Source organism: Hyla sarda, chromosome 9, assembly GCF_029499605.1.
Source record: "Hyla sarda isolate aHylSar1 chromosome 9, aHylSar1.hap1, whole genome shotgun sequence".
In the NCBI taxonomy this organism is placed as follows: Eukaryota; Metazoa; Chordata; class Amphibia; order Anura; family Hylidae; genus Hyla; species Hyla sarda.
Window position 1 is genome coordinate 42,261,900 of NC_079197.1, and position 22,003 is coordinate 42,283,902.

The 22,003-nt window shown below is 42.7% G+C and overlaps 1 protein-coding gene across 3 annotated transcripts in view; it reads left to right on the forward strand.

Moving 5' to 3' along the window:
* The first annotated feature begins 380 nt into the window (after positions 1-380).
* LOC130290247 (uncharacterized) overlaps positions 381-22,003 on the forward strand; it is a 66,968-nt gene continuing 45,345 nt past the window's right edge. For 2 of the 3 annotated variants that reach the window (XM_056537595.1, XM_056537597.1), the window contains exon 1: positions 381-535. In XM_056537595.1, the coding sequence (XP_056393570.1) occupies positions 481-535 (55 nt within the window). In that variant the 5' untranslated portion in view covers positions 381-480. Of the gene's footprint in view, positions 536-1,718; positions 2,001-22,003 lie in introns of all 3 variants that reach the window. The other variant, XM_056537596.1, reaches the window with a different exon arrangement.

The window sequence follows — 22,003 nt, forward strand, 5'->3', positions numbered from 1 at the left end:
CACCCCATTTTGTATAATACTAGAAAGTATTACTACCCTCTAACTTTCATGCGGGAAAAGTCACTGCCAGCATCTTAAACAGAGAAGTCTTGGATTTTGAGCTCAGTGTACTAGTGGATGAAAGCCAAGCTTTTCGTAAACTAGTTGCAGAGCAATGTTCAGTGTTAACGTATGAACGTCTGCGATTCTCCAAAGACAAATCCCTCATGTGATTGCCAAATAGAACGTGAGCATTTATGCAGAAATGACTTTGGGGCGGGATTAACATAATAGCTAGACAGCGATCGACCATCAGTTTTACAGCCTGACAGCTTAGACTGGTTTTGCCTGTTGTAAATCATTGCAAAAAAAAAAAGAAGAGCAAGACACATAATTAAGGTCTGAGAGAGTCGGAGCCTGTAGTGGGTATATACATATATATATATACTGTCTATTTTAATCGGATTCCTCCACTGGGATTGCTGAAACTATTGGGGAAAGATGCCCGAAGGAGAAATCATAGAGTTTTTGACCATTTCATTGGCCAGGATTTCTGGTAAGTTTATTTGAATAGAGTGATAGGGGGAGATTCATCAAGACCTGTGTAGAGGAAAAGTTGCCCAGTTGCCCCTAGCAACCAATCAGATTGCTCCTTTCATTTTTAAAAAGGGCCTCTGAAAAATGAAAGAAGCGATCTGATTGGTTGCCATGGGCAACTTTTCCTCTGGACAGGTTTTGATAAATCTCCCTCATAAATCTCCCTTCAATGAATGAATAAGTAACATTATACCTTATGCGCAATTATCTGCATATTGATTTGTTGACTTTTTTATTGCATTATGATGCATTAAGTTAAACATAGCTTTGTCTTAAAAGTGGTCATATTGTCACCTTAAACCAGTGTTTTCCAACCAGGGTGCCTCCAGATGTTGCAAAACTACAACTCCTAGTATGCCCGGACAGCCTTCGGCTGTCCGGGCATACTAGGAGTTGTAGTTTTGCAACTGCTGGAGGCATCCTGGTTGGGAAGCACTGCCTTAGACAGCTGTTGGCTTACTACTCGATATACATCCACGTGAACATGTTCTCTTTGAAAAGAAGGGAATAAGCCACTGCCAGACACCTCTGGCAGCTGCTTATCTCCCTTGAGAGATCTCACTTTTCCCAGCAGCTGCCAACAAGGGACTGTCAGGACATCTCAATGCACATTAGATGGTTGGCTTGTACTGCCAAAATAGTGGGTTAAAGGGGTACTCCGGTGGAAACCATTTTTTTTTTTAATCACCTGGTGCCAGAAAGTTAAAAAGATTTGTAAATTAGTAAGAAGTAAACAAAAACCAACCCCTCTAAACTAGTATCAGAAAAACTGATACATAGATTAAATCTAGTTAAATATAAATTAAGACCGTGCTTCAATTATATGATACAAAATGACATCAAATTTTATTAAAATAATATATGCAAAATGAACCTCATAGCACAGGGCTCTTGTGCAGAGGTTATAAAGATTGCATGACCATATAATATAACATTAGTTAATATACACAGATATCTAGCACTGTTTTTATAGAAAAGATGACATTTTCCGGTAATCCGGTATCTGGTAGTCCAGACAATGATGGAAATCCAGACAATAATGGAATGTCCTGTATTTTGAGTAAAGTCCTGAGATAATAAGAGATAACAGATTAGAAATATAATTACCAGCCTGGTAGATTACTCAGCCGTGATCTCCTTAGGACAAAAGGTGAGGTCCGCAATGCTTGGGTGGTATACAACGCTGGCATGCGTTACCGCGGCGGTCTGCCTGCCACAGACCAGGATGAAATTGGAGTTGTGCCGCTCTCAAGGTGCTCGCTAATGGATGCTAACAAGCGGTTTCTGGATGCAGACCGCGTGGTGTCATATGGCGTGTGACGTCACAGGCAATCGGCAAGACTGCCTGGATACTGGATCAGGATAATACGGCTGGCTGGATGAAGATCTTTGGCTGCATTTAGGGCTGGTTTAAAAATCCTCAGGTAAGTTCATGCTCAGTAGATATAGGTGATAAAATATAATTTTTTTTAAAAGCACCTAGACGCGTTTCAGGGCACTTGTTTGTCAAAATGGCCCTTTCCTCAGTAAGCATATATTGGCATATATGCCTACTGAGGAAAGGGCCTTTTTGACAAACAAGTGCCCTGAAACGCGTCTAGGTGGTTCCACCTATGTGGGACCACCTTCTTTATCCTTGTGACTACAGGACCATAAGAGGGCTTTTTTTTTTATGTGTTTGGCCAATTGTATTTTGTAAAGACACCCTTCATTTTCCCCATTAAATATACTGTGAAACTGCAAATAATTATTTTTGATATTAAAGAAAAAAAACAATTTAGCAATTTTTTTTTTCCTTTTGAGGGGATGGGGCAGGTGTCATATACCATGTGGTAAAACTGACATCTTGTCTGTATTATCCAGGTCAGTACGATTATACAAATATTTAATTTATTATGTTTTTACTATTTATAAAAATAAAATAAAAACTCAGGTGTTTTAAAATGCTCTAAATGGCCATATTCGGACCCCTTTATAGGGGTACTCCGCTGAAAACATCTTATCCCCTATCCAAAGGAATAAGATGTTCGATCGTGCAGGTCCCGCCGCTGGGGACTCCCACGTTCTCCAGCATGGCACCCCTGCAGTTGGTGAACGGAGCGAACTCTGCTCTGTGCCCGATGACTGGAGATACCAGCCACCATGACCCCCTCCATTCACGTCTTTGAGAGGTGGCGTGACAGCTATGTACTAGCCCTGAGGCCCCCTCCCATAGACATAAATGGAGGGGGTGTGGCGTGATGTCACAAACGCGGAAGCTAACGCAAGCTTCCTTGTTCTGGATGCCACTGCTGCTGGCCTTATCCCATTTCCTTTATATAGGAGATAAGATGTTTTCAGCGGATTACCCTTTTACCGTATATACTCGAGTATAAGCCGACTCGAGTATAAGCCGAGACCCCTAATTTCAACCCAAAATCCCAGGAAAAGTTATTGACTCGAGTATAAGCCTAGGGTGGGAAATACCTCATCCCCCCCTGTCATCATCCAGACCCGTCATTAACATCCTCATCATCATCCCCTTGTCATCATCCCACACATCCCCCCTTCATCATCCCCTTATCATCCCACACATCCCCCCCTTCATCATCCCCTTGTCATCATCCCACACATCCCCCCTTCATCATCCCCTTATCATCCCACACATCCCCCCTTCATCATCCCCTTATCATCCCACACATCCCCCCTTCATCATCCCCTTGTAATCATCCCACACCCCCCCTTCATCATCCCCTTGTCATCATCCCCACCCCCCTTCATCATCCCCACACCCCCCCTTCATCATCCTCTTCTCATCATTCGCCCTCAGTGGTCTTCAACCTGCGGACCTCCAGAGGTTTCAAAACTACAACTCCCAGCAAGCCCGGGCAGCCATCGGCTGTCCGGACTTGCTGGGAGTTGTAGTTTTGAAACCTCCGGAGGTCCGCAGGTTGAAGACCACTGCGGCCTTCAACATCATCCAGCCCCCTCTCACCCCCTTTAATTCTGAGTACTCACCTCCGCTCGGCGCTGGTCCGGTCCTGCAGGGCTGTCCGGTGAGGAGGTGGTCCGGTGGGATAGTGGTTCCGGGCTGCTATCTTCTCCGGGGGCGCCTCTTCTCCGCGCTTCCGGCCCGGAATAGAGCCGTTGCCTTGACAACAACGCATCTGCGTCGTTGTCAAGGCAACGTGACTATTCTGAGGCCGGGCCCGAAGCGCTTAGAAGAGGCCTCCCCGGTGAAGATAGCAGCCCGGAACCACTATCCCACCGGACGACCTCCTCACCGGACAGCCCTGCAGGACCGGACCAGCGCCGAGCGGAGGTGAGTACTCAGAACTAAAGGGGGTGAGAGGGGGCTGGATGATGTTGAAGGCCGCAGTGGTCTTCAACCTGTGGACCTCCGGAGGTTTCAAAACTACAACTCCCAGCAAGCCCGGACAGCCGATGGCTGCCCTGGCTTGCTGGGAGTTGTAGTTTTGAAACCTCTGGAAGTCCGCAGGTTGAAGACCACTGCGGGTGGGGGAGTTCACTCGAGTATAAGCCGAGGGGGGTGTTTTCAGCACGAAAAATCGTGCTGAAAAACTCGGCTTATACTCGAGTATATACGGTAACTTTTTTTTTTTACGTTACAGGGCTGGTCGGAGGATAATGTTTGTGCCATGATCTGTTGATTTTAATTGGTACCAATTAGGCATAGGTCAGACTTTTTTTGGAATGTGTTGTGACAAAAAAAAACTGGCATTTGTGTTTTTTGGGTATTTTTTTCAGTTTATGCCATTCACCACATTAGTTCAATAAGGGTATATTTTAATAATTTGGACAATGCTACATGCAGTGATACCAAATATGTTTTTTTTTTTTTTGTTTTGTTTTCTTGTCTCAGTTTTTCTTTTTATTGCAAAACAGAAAAGGCAGGTGATTTAACTTATATTATAATAAGGAGGATTGGATGAATTTTTTTTGTTGTAACTTTTTTGGCCTTTAGACTTCTATGAGCAATACTATCACTGAATACTACGGTATTACAATCAGTTATGTGCTAGTACAGCCTGTCTATGGCAGACGGTAGAAGCAGGCCATCACTTCCAGCTTCCTACAGTCACGATTAGGAAAAGTAACCGAACATAGAAGAAAGGGGTCTATAGAAAATATCTATTTGGGCCTCCTATAGTGGCATCTGAATTTGACCCCCAGAACACACACATCTTGTATTTTTTTGCATTGGTCAATTCCTGCCTCCATTAAATATAGTTCTCTAAAGAGAGGAATTTTGCACAGTTACTTACCAATAAAAAAAGGATTAGGACCAATGAGGGAGAGACCCCCTCTCTCCAAAGGGCCCCATAGCAACTTCCACTATAGGACGTACACCCTTGTAACCAACACAGACACCTATTTGTAGACAGCTGTTTTTGGGTTCTTGCCCCTCGTCACTACAAAGCATTAGGTTGAGTAGATGATGAAGTTGTAGTCCACTTTTACATATTTGTGATTTCACTTCAAGAACCGTACAGGTCGGGACATGTTAAGCTCTGGTGTGATTTTCAGTGGCACATGTTGAAACTTTGTTTTTGGACTGAGACAGTCTACTTTGAATTATAAAAAATCCAGAGAAACCCTGTAATTTCACAGCATGTGACATTACTATGTTTTAACAATGTATATATTATGCACAAAGCAGGTGCACAAATACTGATGGCTAATATGTGATTATGCACATGTGTTGCACATTTGGGTGTGAACCTAGCTTTAGGGAGTGACGTATTTGATTGTGTCTGGGCATCTTGATACGTTTATATCTATACTATCAAAGATAAATTACTCAGTTAAAAGTATATTAAAAATACAACTTTATCCAATGTATTTATGCATAAAAATCACATTAGTATGAGCACTGAGGAAGAGTGTGATATGATGAGTAGAGATTAGCCGAGCATGGCAAAGTCTGTAATAACATCAGAAGGGATGAGGAACACTTGGTGTTTTGGTGCCTAAATGAAAGTAGGATGTACTGGGGACACTAAAATGATGATGTTAGGGTAGCCCAGCATACCTTGCAGCTATCACATGGACCCAGGTTATCCATTCATTTGCTTGCATTGATGTGTCAAACTGTTCCCAGGCCAATAGGACACAGCACAAGGGTGGGTTTAGGAGGCTGATAAGGCCCCATGCTGTGCACTGCAGGCCCCCATTTTGGAGAAAGCAAGTTAAGAGAGAGCAAGGACTATTGATCCCAGAAAGCCTTCACAAATCCTATACAATTTCAAAGCAAGCTGAGCACAACATTTTTCAGTGAGCTGACCTCAGACAGTGACCTCCTGTCACCTGCAGTTCTGTGTACAGTTGGTACACTACAAATTCCAGCCAGCAGTGAACCAGTTCATTAAAAGCTATCACATTACAATGGATTCTTCAACGTCCATAGTTACATGGCACAGTGGAAATGTCCATTCTAGATGGTCTGTTCCATCATCTCTGTCTTTGCTATCCCCCCCGCCCCTCCCACACACACACCATCTTGGGTGCTAGCATTAGCCACGAGGAGGGGTCATGTGAGGACAGTTCAGCCTTTGCAATGTGTTGCAGAAGTGGTGGAGGTGGAAGCAGTGGCTGAGCATAGCACTTGTGAGACTGCTGGTGTTCATACTGTAAGGTATCATGGTGGATATTCTGAGGAGGAGCAAGGAGCCCATGATTAGACATCGCAAATTCATACTAGCAGGAATGGTGAGGATGATGATGAGGAGTTTGATGATGTGTACAGGTTCTTCAATATCCTATTGAAACTCCCAAAAAGAGAGAATTTTGTCTAAATTTTTCAAATTTTCGAAAAACTATTTCTTTAGTGTGTACATACCTGTTGTTACTCCCTAAAAGAGATAATTTTGTCTATTTATTTCAAAATTTCAAAAGCTTTTTCTCTACTGGGTACAGGTTCTTCAATATCCTTTTGCAGCTCCGAAAAAGGGAGAATTTAGTAAAATTTTTAAAATTTCCTACAGCTGTCCTGTACAGTAATGTTTCACGCACGCTTTGAATCTTGGCCTCTGAAAAGGACTAATATGCCAATATTTTTTTTCAACTGATCTTATCAATCTAACATTTGTGAATTAACTTGGTCGAACATAAACTTGGCCTGTCTCATTATCTTTTTTACAGTTTTGGAATCATGCATTGGAATCTTCAACATCAGCTGATGCTGACAAAGACAGCTTGTAGGATAGTGACTTCAAGATGCTTTGCAGCAAATTCTAGACCCACAAATAATGGTTAAAAAAAGAAAGTGAAAGCATAGGTTTCCCTTTAACCCCTTAAGGACCGGGCGTTTTTCGTTTTTTGCTCTTTCGTTTTTTCCTCCTTACCTTTAAAAAATCATAACTCTTAAAATTTTGCACCTAAAAATCTGTATTATGGCTTATTTTTTGCACCACTAACTCTACTTTGTAATGATATCAGTCATTTTACCCAAAAATCTACGGCATTGTGCGACAAAATTGAAAAAATACAGCCATTTTATAACTTTTGGGGGCTTCCGTTTCTACGTAGTACATTTTTCGGTAAAAATTACACCTTATTTTTATTCTCTAGGTCCATACGGTTAAAATAATACCCTACTTGTATAGGTTTGATTTTGTATTGCTTCAGAAAAAAATCATAACTACATGCAGGAAAATGTACCGTATATACTCGAGTATAAGCCGACCCGAGTATAAGCCGAGACCCCTAATTTCAACCCAAAATCCCAGGAAAAGTTATTGACTCGAGTATAAGCCTAGGGTGGGAAATACCTCATCCCCCCCTGTCATCATCCAGACCCGTCATTAACATCCTCATCATCATCCCCTTGTCATCATCCCACACATCCCCCCTTCATCATCCCCTTGTCATCATCCCACACATCCCCTCTTCATCATCCCCTTATCATCCCGCACATCCCCCCTTCATCATCCCCTTATCATCCCACACATCCCCCCTTCATCATCCCCTTATCATCCCGCACATCCCCCCTTCATCATCCCCTTATCATCCCACACATCCCCCCTTCATCATCCCCTTGTAATCATCCCCACCCCCCTTCATCATCCCCACACCCCCCCTTCATCATCCTCTTCTCATCATTCGCCCTCAGTGGTCTTCAACCTGCGGACCTCCAGAGGTTTCAAAACTACAACTCCCAGCAAGCCCGGGCAGCCATCGGCTGTCCGGGCTTGCTGGGAGTTGTAGTTTTGAAACCTCCGGAGGTCCGCAGGTTGAAGACCACTGCGGCCTTCAACATCATCCAGCCCCCCTCTCACCCCCTTTAGTTCTGAGTACTCACCTCCGCTCGGCGCTGGTCCGGTCCTGCAGGGCTGTCCGGTGAGGAGGTGGTCCGGTGAGGAGGTGGTCCGGTGAGGAGGTGGTCCGGGCTGCTATCTTCACCGGGGGCGCCTCTTCTCCGCGCTTCCGGCCCGGAATAGATGCGTTGCCTTGACAATGACGCAAATGACGCACCTCTGCGTCGTTGTCACGGCAACGTGACTATTCTGAGGCCGGGCCCGAAGCGCTTAGAAGAGGCCTCCCCGGTGAAGATAGCAGCCCGGAACCACTATCCCACCGGACCACCTCCTCACCGGACAGTCCTGCAGGACCGGACCAGCGCCGAGCGGAGGTGAGTACTCAGAACTAAAGGGGGTGAGAGGGGGCTGGATGATGTTGAAGGCCGCAGTGGTCTTCAACCTGCGGACCTCCGGAGGTTTCAAAACTACAACTCCCAGCAAGCCCGGACAGCCGATGGCTGCCCGGGCTTGCTGGGAGTTGTAGTTTTGAAACCTCTGGAGGTCCGCAGGTTGAAGACCACTGCGGGTGGGGGAGTTCACTCGAGTATAAGCCGAGGGGGGTGTTTTCAGCACGAAAAATCGTGCTGAAAAACTCGGCTTATACTTGAGTATATACGGTATACGTTTTCTGACCCCTTCTGACCCCTATAACTTTTTTATTTTTCTGTGTTCAGGGCAGTATGAGGACTCATTTTTTGCGACGTGATCTGAAGTTTTTGTCCAAACCCTTTTTGCATTGATCTGACTTTTTGATCGCTTTTTATTCATCTTTTCATGATATAAAAAGTGACCAAAAATAAGCTATTTTGGACTTTGGACTTTTTTTGCGCGTACGCCATCAACTGTGCGGTTTAATTAGCAGTATATTTTTTTAAATTGGACTTTCCCGCACGCGGTGATACCACATATGTTTATTTTTGTTTTTATTTACACAGTTTTTTTTTATTATTGGAAATGCCGGGTGATTCAAACTTTTATTAGGGGAAGGGATAATTCAAAGGGTTAATGATTTTTTTACACTTTTCTTTTGCAATATTATAGCCCCCATAGGGGGATATAACATTGCATTTACTGATCTTTAACTGTGTTCAATGCATCTCCATAGGGATGCATTGATGAGGGTTTTCGGAGATTGATTGCTCAAGCCTGGATCTCAGGCTTGAAGCATTCAATCGGCGATCGGACTGCAGGAAGGAAGGTAAGAGATCTTCCTCCTGTAGAACAGCTGTTCGGGATGCCGTGATTTCACCGCGGCGATCCCGAACAGCTCCCTGAGCTAGCCGGGCACTTTTACTTTCACTTTTAGCCACGTGGCTCAGCTTTGAGCGCGCGGCTAAATGGTTAATAGCACGCAGCACCGCGATCAGTGCCGCGCGCTATGAGAGGCGGGTCCCGGCTTCACTATGACGCCGGGCCCGCCGTGATATGATGTGGGGTCACCATGGGACCCCGCGTTATATCATGGGAGAGGGACCAAGGACGTACTGATACGTCCTTGGTCCTTAAGGGGTTAAAGATGCCAATTTCCCTTATACTAAAGCCAGTGAAACATGCTAACTGGCTTCAGATTACTCCTCCCCTTCCCAATGGAAACTCTTGACAATGCTGAACCTTCTCATGTATGGGAAAGTTTGGGAGGATAACTGACCCCCCTCTGATCTTTATAGCTAGGTAGCACTCTTCACTCCCCAACACCGCACTCACTCTGATTGTAGGAGACAAGCTCCATAGACTTTTAATGGCGTCCGTCTCCTGCAGTTGGCCTGACTGATGTGCTGGGGAGAAAAGCCCTCTACCATGTTCCTGACACTCCTGACAAAAACCTATTTATTTGCTTTAGAGATCCAATGGCCCTGATTTATTAAGAAAGTCAGGTTGTGTTTGTATTGTTGCTTTGATCCCGACTGACTGTTTTCCTTACTTATTCATTATTGTGTCGCACATTCTGTCGCCCTCAGTTTTTTTTTGTGTCGCACACGTCTTTTTTTTTGTTGCAGCATGGTATTTCTTGCATTTTTTGAAAGCTTTTTGTCAAGGTGCGTGCCCATTTTCAGAGTAATGCTCTGGTGTGGAGCTATCCAAAGCATCAGTTAATTCATCAATATAAGCTTATTTATTGATTAAAGGGGAACTCTGGTGGAAACAAGTGGAAAAAAAATGTTTTCAAATCAACTGGTGCCAGAAAGTTAAACAGATTTGTAAATTACTTCTATAAAAAAATCTGAAGCCTTCCAGTACTTATCAGCTGCTGTATAATACAGAGACATTTGTGAAGTTTTTTCCAGCCTGACAACAGTGCTCTCTGCTGACACCTCTGTCCGTGTCAGGCACTGTCCAAATTAGAAGCAAATCCCCATTGAATACCTCTTCAGCTCTGGAGTTCCTGACACGGACAGAGGTGTCAGCAGAGAGCACTGTTGTCAGACTGGAAAAAAAATTCACAAAATTCTCTGAAGTATATCTGTAATTTAGGCAGCTGATAAGTACTGGAAGGGTTGATATTTTTAAATAGAAGTCATTTACAAATCTGTTTAATTTTCTGGAGCCAGTTGATTTGAAATTTTTTTCCCCACTGGAGTCCCCCTTTAAAAAGTGCAACAGAAAGCAAGGCGCGTTTCGGGTGTTACATTACCCTATTTCATTGCAAGCAGGTGATACAGGAGAAGCACCCGAGTCATATATATATATATATACATACAAAAAAGGGCGCCAACTATACAGGCATGGGGCGTGCCTAACTTCTTCACAAAGATAGGAATAGCATATAAATGTTTAGAATATAACAAATACAACAGGTATTTGCTGACATACTTATCATAGAAAACTGTTAAATTATCTTTTGGGTTTAACATCTTTCCAATTGTCCGAAACGATAGCAGTAACGCCGATTCATATTTTGTTCACTTTAGTTTTTCCGTAAAGTGTTATCTCTTGGATAAGTAGTTTTTTTTTGTCTGAATACGTGTAGAGACCATTCCATTTATGTATTGTCCTTTAGGAGGCTAATATTGGCCTGCAAGGTCATGTGTGGAGTTTTTTCAAAACGTCAGTGTTTTCAAAATTGTCTTGTTTCCCAAATCAAGCTTTTGGGATAATAAAATAACATATAAAATGATTTCCTGCTAAATGAAATACACTACACCAACATTTGACCGCAGTAAATAAAGTATACAATATTTTAGAAGGTTTTGCAAACATATGCTCTTCTTTTTGCGACTGCTTTCAGCAGTTGGGAAAAAAAACCCTTGGAACTCGTAAATTCGGGTCGGGATATTTAATAAATCAGTGGAAAACAGTTACTAATGTCGGGAAACGCCCCTTTTCGGCTTCCCTACAACCCGAGTCGGGTTGATCGGTAAAGAATGTTGCATACTGTTGCAAGATGTCTGCAACATGTCGCAAAAGTCATGCGACAGAAAAAAAAAACTACAAAAGAAGTCGAGTTAGCGATAGTAAATCAGGGCCATATGTCTTGTCAAAGGGGATCTAAAGATGGTGCATGTCTGTTACGGGCATTTGTTACCCTAGTTGCTGAGTTGATAGGTCTGTTGATGTCTACTCTTTTCTTGATCACTTCTCAGTATGCAAAGGCTTGTAAAACTTTTTAGTAATTTTGAAAAAGAGCACTGCATAAATGGGTCATAATCACATCTATGCTATCTTAGCTAAAATCCTAACAGAAAGGGTGGAAAAGTTATACAGCAAATAATACCCCCAAAAAGCAGCCAAATAGGTAGAATGAAAACTAACATAGATCAGGGTCCTTAAGACAAGTAAAAAGAAACATAGTAGGAGTTGGTGGTCTACAGTGGCAAACATTGCAGAGAAAAACAGGAATCTATAGAGAAAAATTGCTGATAAATTTAGTAGATAGGAGATCACAATGGAATTCTACAGTTACTGTAGCGTGTGGACAACATAAACCATATTCTAAGGGGTCAAAAAGAGAGCTAGTAAAGCAATGGTGGATTGTGCAAGAGTAGACCAAGTATTCTAGGAATTTAGAGATGAAGCAGAGATTAAGGGGGTGGGTAGTTAGCAGGGCCGAATGGTTCCAGGGATGTTTTTTTATAGTAATGGGGTTATGATGGTATGTTTAAAAGATGAGGCAAAGATACCAGAAGAAAGAAAGACGTTACATAGTTTGAGTGAGAAATAACAGTTTGATAAGAAAAGTAGAGAAGGTGTTAGGAACAGGAGCACTAATGTAGAACTGAGAAGGTTACTGGGTCAAATGTTGAAACTAAGCAAGGGGTAATGCTGCGGGTGATTAATGCCACTTGGGGTATATGGAGATAATGCCATGTTGGATATTGTCAATTTTAACTTTGAAATAGATGGCCAGGTCTTTAGCACAGAGGTATTAAATACATGTCTGCACCTTAGAACTAAGGCAGAAAGTATCAGAACCTTGTTTTGTGGAGATCAAAGGAGGGAAATAGCCTTCGTTCGGATGATGAAGTGCAAAGTTGTAGGTTTGAAGCATGAACTGGTAACAAAGAAATTCTGCTTACTTTTCTGATTTTCTCCTCAGATATTTAGTGTAAGGTTGGGCGAAAAACAAATTTACAGTACTGTTCAATAGATTTACTGTAGGTAGACGTGGAAAGATGCAATAAATAAAAATTATTTCGAAAACTGCATTTATTCTTTTAGATACACTTGTACAAAGCCAGTGATTTTGTAGGACTGTAGTCTGGTGCATGATAAACCAAATATACCAACCCGGTGATAATGATCATCATTTTGATATGTAGGTTGAAACACAGTCATTCACTGAAAAAGAGATAGCTTTGGGTGAAGAACAGCCAAACTCTGCTACAAAGGTGAGATTGTGACAGACAATGTCATGTCACAGGGCATACACCATGGCAAGACAGAGCACAGCAACAAGGAATTAGCAAGGTCTCTCCCAGGCAAAGCTTTCAAAGTAGCTCTTGTGAAGAAGCACAAAGAAACAGACAATGCTGAGGAAAGTTACAGTGGGCAACCAAGAAAAATTGCCTTGCAGCAGATCAAAGAAGCATCATGCTTACTCCCTTTCAAAATCTAGACATGTCCAGCAGTGCCATAAGAACACAACTGGCAGAAAAAAAGTGGGACCCAGGTACATCATCTACTGTTTGGAGAAGTCTACCCAGAAGTGGTCTTAATCGAAGAATTGCTGCCAAAAAGCCTTACCTTCAATGTGGAAACAAGAATAGGAACTAAGGTGTAGAAAAAATGGCAAAAGGTGCTCTGGACTAATAAGTAAAAAATTTGAATATTTGGCTGTAACAGTAGGCAGTTTGTTCACTGAAGGGCTGGAGAGTGGGGCAAAAATTATTATCTGTAGGCAACAGTGGAGCATGGTGTAAGTTCTTTGCAAGTTTGGTGCTGCTTTTCAGAAAATGGAGTTGGGAATTTGGTCCCAACTGTTGGTGTCATCAATGTTAAGATATATTTATCCATCATACAGCCAATGCATCCATTAAGGAAAACTGTGGTGATATATAGTGTTGGGCGCGAATATTCGCATTTTGAATTTTTATCGCAAATTTGTGAATATTGCGAATATATTCGCTATATATTCGAAATTGCGAATATTTACTTTTCTCCGGCATATGCGCATATGTGAATATTCCTTCTTTTCACTTGTGGGCCAATTATAATGATGCAAATACACTTGTTAGAGGTTATAAACAACATCCCTTGCAACCAATAGTAAAGTTGCCCACCCCCTCACTGTTTTCTTCCTTGAATACGCGTTTATGCGAATATTCACATATGCAAATATTAGCATATGGGAATATTCGCATTTGCGAATACAACGAATATGCAAAATTTGCGAATATAGGACGAATTTTCGTCTATATATTCGCGAAATATCGCAAATTCGAATATGGGCAATGCCGCTCATCACTAGTGATATTCAGTTGTGGTGATTGTTCTTCTTTTACCAACAAGAGCCCTGTGGGTGGATTATAAATGACATATTATAAGAAGTATATTTCTATATTTTCAAAGAACTTGTACAATTATACAATTGTCTATTTATATAATATGATCTAGAGCACCATTAGGCTTGATATATTTTTACCTGTACCTCTCTTCATCTTAGGTATAGATGTATTTATGGTTAGCTTGATCCTATTATAGCAGGTTGCTGAAAGTGAGGCATACCACTACCTACTTCCCTTGTTTACTGCTATACACCATCTAGAGTTACTACAAGTAAAATTGTGTTGCACTGTCTTCCCCCATCTCTGTGTCAGGTTTACCTGCAACCACAAACATCAAGGTCACCCGACCACCATCACCAGCACACAGTACACTAGGATGTTCCCAGAGGAATCCCGTTATATATAACCATCAAGTGCAGCCCTTCATTGACAAAGGTTGTGAGGGTGTTTGGGGTTTACATGGAACTGTTCATCACTTGCACCATTGCGAGTGACATAACCACCAGTGTAGCATCATAACATAATCATCATGACATCATATAATATAACATAATAAATTACAAGTCCAAGCAATTTACTCCTGTGCCCAAAAGGAGGGGCACACCAAATATGGATTTAATTTTAATTTCTCTGCATTCTCTTTTCATTTTGTTAACTTTGCTTGTTTTGTTAAGTGATAAAAAAAATAAACTATTGAGACTTCAATTTTTGATAGTATTCTTCTACAGCATTGTTTCCACAGCTGCCTGGGACTTTTTATCTGTACTGTATATACCCTAGTAATGCTGTTGTGGGGTGGGACTGAAGGTTGTGCCCCAAGAATTCATTCCTCTGGTGATCTCAAGGTACTCCAGCATGACACTGGTTCCTGTAATGAGAGCAGATATTTTACAATACAGAAAATTATAAATCCTGGCAGCAAAGTGAATTGGCAAGGTGAGCCCAGGGGGAGGTTGTAGTGCAACTGTTTGGCAGATCAACAGGGAAAACTGCTTAACTGTTGAACAGTTTCCCAATTCTCTAATTTTCAGTCCATATGAAAGCCCAGAGAGCTCCTCGGATAGTTTTTCATTAATTGTAGCATCAGGGCTGCCATCAGAAATGTTGCGGCCCCTTACACAGCTCAAGGCCTGGGCCCCTTCCACCACGTGGCCTGCCCCCCGAATCCACCCCCAGGGCCTGTCCCTAATCTTATTTTATTTTCTAATTATATATTTCTAATTAGATTAAAGCAGAGTGCAGTGCAGTAAGACATTGTGCTGCACAGTATTTTACTGCACTGCACCCTGCTATATTCTAATACACCCTAATCTACTTACTGTGAAACTTCCCTAAAAATTCAACATTAGTGCCACATACTGATCATACAGAGGTAGATGCTAGCAAGGGCTCTGCAAGGATTATAAGGGATTACAGTTACATTTACTGACTCACAAGCTACGTCTTCTTTGATTAGAGGCCATCATGAAGACTTGTCGCCAAAGAACCTGCCAGACAAACATTTTAGGCATCTTTCTTCACCACAATGCCCACTTCTTTACAGACTCCTCATGTGTATGGCTGCACACATTAATAGTGACCACTTTGTGCCTCTCTGTGCCCCTGTATATTTACGTACACCCCTCTGTGCCCCCCTTTATATTTATAGACCCCCCCTTTTCCCCATATATTGTTAATGACCCCCTTGTTGCCCCCCTATATATTTGTAAATCCCCCTCCCTTCTGTGCCCCCTATACATTTAATGACCCTGTCTTGGTGCCTATATATATATATATATATATATATATATTTAATGACCCCCTCTTGGTGCCCCCATATATATGTATTGACCCCCCCTCTTGGTGCCCCCATATATATATTTAATGACTCCCTCTCGGTGCCCCCATAATATATTTAATGACCCCTCTTGTGCCCCATATATATTTAATGACCCCTCTCCCCTGTGTGCCCCCATATACTGCTGTAGGCCCTTCACAGACATACTGCCTCCAGCCATATATATGATGCGGCTGCAGGCAGTATGTCTGTGTATCGGCCAGTTTCCGTGGTCCAATCACTCCATCTCTAGTCTGGGGTTAGGATCGACTGCTATGGCCTATGGGTCATAGCCAGGGTGGACTGACAACACTCGGGGCCCCCGGACCAAAAAAAAGGCAAGGGACCCTTCTAGGCTCTGCAGCTCGTCAATCTTCTGCCACGCCCCTATTCCACCCAAATCCCATACACAATAAACAAAAATTTATATATGTAAGAAACACTTAAATGTAGGTAAATTTCCATGACCAATAATACTGGTATACAAGGAGTAAATATATACCACCACACAATAACTGGATAATACCGCCATACTGTACTGAATAGAGCCACTATACACAGATCAGTATACAATATAAGTGATTATATACAGGACCATATGGCGGTAGATATCAGCTGTACACAGGATGTATACACCGTATAAGTGATTACAGTTACATTTTGGGACTCACAATTACGTCTTTTCTGATCAGCGGCGTCCTCTTTCCTTTTCTTCTCCGTCCGGATAAGACCGCCATGTGGATCTCTTAACATCTGCAGGAAAAACATGTCAGACTCTGCATTTTTCCAGTGCCCTCCCCTCCTCTACACAATCTTTCCATCTATAGGCCCACAAACTGTAATAATGCCCTCCTTGGTGTCCTGCACAGTAAAAAGGGCAGGTAGGTAGGTAGCCAGGTAAATAGGTAACTAGGTAGGTAGATCAGGAAGCCAGATATGTAGGTAGGTGACAAGCCAGGTAGTTAGGGGGCTAGCTAGGTAGTTAGGCAGCCATGTATGAAGGCCAGGTACATAGTTAGATAGCTGGGTATGTAGGTAGTTAGATAGCCTGGTATGTAGGTAAGTAGTTAGGCATCCAGGTATAAAGTGAGTTACCTCCCCCCCATTCCCCATAGGTGTAGGCAGAGTTACCCCCCTCTTCCCCATGGGTATAGGCAGAGTTATCCCCCCCTTCCCCATAGGTATAGGCAGAGTTACCCCTCTTTTCCTATAGGTATAGGCAGAGTAACCCCCCCCCTTCCCCATAGGTATAGGCAAAGTTACCCCCCCCTTTCCTCCCCTTTCCCTATAGGCAGAGTTACCCCCCTTTCCTCCTCTTTCCCTATAAGTATAGGCAGAGTTACCCCCCTTTCCTCCCCTTTCCCTATACATATAGGCAGAGTTACCCCCCCTTCTTCCCTATAGGTATAGGCAGAGTTACCCTCCTCGCCCCTTTTCTCTATAGGTATAGGCAAAGTTACCCCCCTTTCCCTATAGGTATAGGCAGAGTAAAAAATAAAAAAAATTATGCTCACCTGATGTCCCACTCAGCAATCTCCTCAAGCAGCAGGGGCCTGCATCTTCTCCCCCTCCACAGTACAGGTGCTGATGAGTGATGTAATTGGCGCCTGAACTGCGTGGTGCGTGGGGCGGAGGTCACGTCTCCTCTGTGTAAGCTGCAGATGCGGCTCAGACAGAGGGGACGTCTTCTCCTGTATGTGTGTGTATCGCGCATACAGGAGAAGGCAGCGCTATCTGCTGGGGATCTGGGACGAGATCCCAGATCCTCAGTAGTGGCGGCGGGCCCTTAACCCGGCGGGCAGTGAGCGGGGTCGGTCACGGAGCCCGGGCCTCCCTGGGCACAGGGGCCCCATACGGGGTACTGCCTGTACCCCCCCTGTACCCCCATATTGGTCATATTCCATACTGGCATCAATGTAGGCATTTCATAACTCTTGGATTTGTATTTGTGATGTTATGTTCTTCTGCTTAGTAAAGGGATTCGTGACTGTGATTTGATAAAATATGTTCTAATGATAATAATATGCCACTTGCATACTACTCTGTAATATGGAAACTCTGCTTCCTCGATTCCTTGTCTTCCTGATCTGGCCAGACAACTTTCGTTTCCATAACATGGTGCCTTAGGAGGAACCTATGGTCATATGACATCAGCTTCAGCCTCCTTTACTGCACTTGCAATAGTTTCATGTGTAAAGTGTGTTTCTGTGGAGGAGGCTGAGTGACATTGTTAAAGTTAAAGGGGCACTCCGGTGGAAAACTTTTTGGTGCCAGAAAGTTAAACAGATTTGTAAATTACTTCTATTAAAAAATCTTTTTTTCTTTCAGTACTTATTAGCTGCTGAATACTACAGAGGAAATTATTTTCTTTTTGAAAAACAGAGCTCTCTGCTGACATCACGATCACAGTGCTCTCTGCTGACATCTCAGCAGAGCTCTGTGTTCCAAAAAGAAAAGAATATCCTCTGTAGTGTTCAGCAGCTAATAAGTACTGGAAGGATTAAGATTTTTTAATAGAAGTAATTTACAAATCTGTTTAACTTTCTGGCACCAGTTGATTTAAAAAAAGAAAGTTTTCCACAAGAGTACCCCTTTATTAATAATAATAATTGCAAATTTACCCAGAAAATGTTCTTTGGTAAAGGTTACCATGCAATTGCTGGGAAAAAAGTTCTTTGGGTAAACCTAGAATGTTAAGTTTCAGTGTATTGCAATGACAGAGTGTTTAACTAATGTGCTACCGTGTCTGTTCTCCTGTTTGCAATTCATGTGCTGCATATTAACAAATTGGTGAATAATGTATCTATTATTTCAAAGGAAAACATCCCAATGACTCCTCCAGCTATAGCAGTATATAAGCTTTAGTGCAGTCTGTAATATAGCTAACCTGATGATGATTTGGGTATTTTTCCATCCCTCTGTTAGTTTCTTCTAGAGTGTGTCCACACATACTGGGTCCTGTGCAGATTTAATGCGCAGGATTTGTAACTGCCGATTTGAAGCTGTGCTCAGTCATTTATTGAAATCTGCAGCAGAAAATCCTGCACATCAAATCCTGCACTTCAAATCTGCGAACGTGTGAACATACCCTAAATGTACAATTTTTTCTCTTCATGTGGGGGGATGGGGGGGGGGGGGGAGTTCTTAGCTGACAGGAATGGTCTTCTATTGCCCATCTGCTTTAACCGGTAAGGACACAGACGCCCCTGTTCCTGACCCCTTAAGGACTCAGGGCGTATCTTTGCGCCCTGAGTCTCGTTACCGGGGTTTAAAGCATTCTCGCGACCAGAGAACGCTTCAAACCCTGTGGGTCCCAACTGCTATCAGCAGCCAGGACCCGGGGTTAATGCCAGACACCGCAGATTAGGTCGATGCCCAGCATTAACCCTTTAGATGCCGCGATCAAAGTTGATTACGGCGTCGGAAGTGAAAATAAAACTTCCAGCAGCTCAGCGGAGCTGATCGGGACTATTGCAACAGAATTGCGATGTCCCAATCAACTCAATGGGCCACAGGCAGGAGCAGCGGAGTGTCGAGAACACTGATCAATGCTACGCTATGACATAACATTGATCAGTGTATGCAATCAAAAGAATACATTGTATAGCCCCCTGTGAGGGGATTAAAAAAAAGTAAAAAGTGTAAAAAAAAAAAAAAGAGAATACATGTGAATAAGCCCCCCCCAATAGAAGTTTGAATGACCCCCCCTTTTCCTATTTTTTAACCCCTTAAGGACCAAGCCTATTTTAACCTAAAGGACCAGGCCAATTTTATTTTTGCGTTTTCGTTTTTTCCTCCTCGCCTTCTAATATCCATAACTCTTTTATATTTCCCTCTACAGACCCATATAAGAGCTTGTTTTTTGCGTGACCAATTGTACTTTGTAATGAAGCCTCTAATTTTACCATAAAATGTATGGCGAACCCCAAAACATTTTTTTAGGGAGGAAATTTAAATGAAAACCACAATTTTGCACATTTTGAAGGGTTTTGTTTTCACACTGTACACTTTACGGTAAAAATGACATGTGTTCTTTATTATGGGGGTCAATACAATTAAAATGATACCCAAGGCTAGATACGTTTATATTTTTGTACTGCTTAAAAAAAATCGAAAACTTTTTGTACAAAATCAGTAATCTAAAATCGCCCTATTTTGACCACCTATAACTTTTTCATTTTTCCAAATATAGGGCGGTATGAGGGTCCATTTTTGTGCTGCCATCTGTACTTTTTTATTGATACCACATTTGCATACATAAAACTTTTAGATCATTTTTTATAAAAAAAATTTTTTAAATAAAATGTGACAAAAAAGCATTTTTGGAATTTTTTAATTTTTTACATTTATGCCATTCACCGTACGGGATCATTAACATTATGTTGTGATAGTTCGGACATTTACACACGCAGCGATACCAAATATGTTTATTAAAAAAAATGTTTACGCTTTTTGGGGGTAAAATGGGGAAAACTGACAATTTTCATTTTTATTGGGGGAGTGGATTTTTCACTTTTTTTTTATTTTTTATTTCTTCAACTTTTACTTTAAACTTTTTACGTCCCCATAGGGGACTATCTATAGCAATCCTTTGATTGCTAATACTGTTCAGTGCTATGTATAGGACATAGCACTGATCAGTATTATCGGTGATCTTCTGCTCTGGTCTGCTCGATCTCAGACCAGAGCAGAAGAACCCGGGAGACGGCCGGAGCCAAGTGAGGGGACCTCCAGCCACCATGCTGGATGATCGGATCACCGCGGCAGCGCTGCGGGCGATCCGATCATCCATTTAAAGTACCGCACTGCCGCAGATGCCGTGATCTGTATTGATCACGGCATCTGAGCGGTTAATGGCGAACATCCACGCGATCGCGGATGTCGGCCATTACCGGCTGGTCCCTGGCTTCTGCTAGCAGCCGGTACCTGCCGTGTATGACGCGAGCACCGTTCAGATGCTCGCGGTCATACACAGGACGTAAATGTACGTCCTGGTGCGCGAAGTACCGCCAAACCAGGATGTACATTGGCTTTTGTGGTCATTAAGGGGTTAAAATAAAATAATGTAAATCATATGTGGTACCGCCGCGTGCGTAAATGTCTGGACTATTAAAATATAAGGTTAGCTAAACAACACGGTCGATGGCGTACATGTAAAAAAAAATACCAAAGTCCCAAATTTTGAATTTTGGTCACTCCATATACCATAAAAATATTGATAAAAAGCGATCAAAAAGTCCTATCAAAACAAAAGGTGACAATTTTAAACATAGTAATTTTGGTGCATGTAGTTATAATTTTTTTAAGTGGTAAAATATATAAAACCTACATGAATTTGGTATCCCTGTAACCATATGGACCTACAGCATAAAGATAAGGTGTCATTTTTACCAAAAAGTGCACTGCGTAGAAACAGAAGCCTTAAAAATTAGCAAAATGTCATTTTTTTTTTTCATTTCACCCCATAAATATTTTTTGGGCTGGCAGTGGTCTCCAATCTGTGGTCTTCCAGAACAAACTAGAACTCCCAGCATGCCTGGGCAGTGTGGGCATGCTTGAAGTTAAAGTTTTGCAACATCTGGGAGGGCTACAGTTTGGACACCACTACTTAGCGGTCTCCAAACTGTTCTCCTCCAGCTGTTGCAAAACTATAACTCCCAGCATGCCCACAGACCATGCATGCTGGGGGTTGTAATTTTGCAACAGCTGGAGGCACACGGGTTGGGAACCACTGAGTTAGGAAACAATGTTTTCCAACCAGTGTGCCTCCAGTTGTTGCAAAACTACAACTCCCAGCATGCCCAGACAGCTGAAGGGCATGCTGGGAGTTGTAGTTTTGCAACAACTGGAGGAGAACAATTTGGAGACCGCTAAGTAGTGGTGCCCAAACTGTAGTTCTCCCAGATGTTGCAAAGCTTCAACTCCAAGCATGCCCAGACTGCCCAGACATGCTGGGAGTTGTAGTTCGGCAACATTTGAAGGGCCTGATGTTCCTGAACTACCCCTCTCAGCATGCCTGGACAGTCTGGGCATGCTGAGAGTTGTAGTTTTGCAACATCTGGAAGAGCACCAATTGGAGACCACTGCACAGTGGTCTCCAAACTGCGGCCTTCCAGATGTTGCAAAACTACAACTCCCAGCATGCACGGACAGCCAAAGGGCATGCTGGGTGTTGTAGTTTTGCAACAGCTTGAGGTTCCCCCCCCCCCAATGTGAGTGTACAGGGTACATTCACACGGGCGGGGGTTTACAGCGAGTTTCTCGCTGCAAGTTTGAGATGCAGCAAATTTTCCATCAGGTACGGCACTGTTTCCAAAACCTGAGCCCCCAGCTGCAAAACAACAACTCTCAGTATTGCCGGACAGCCATTG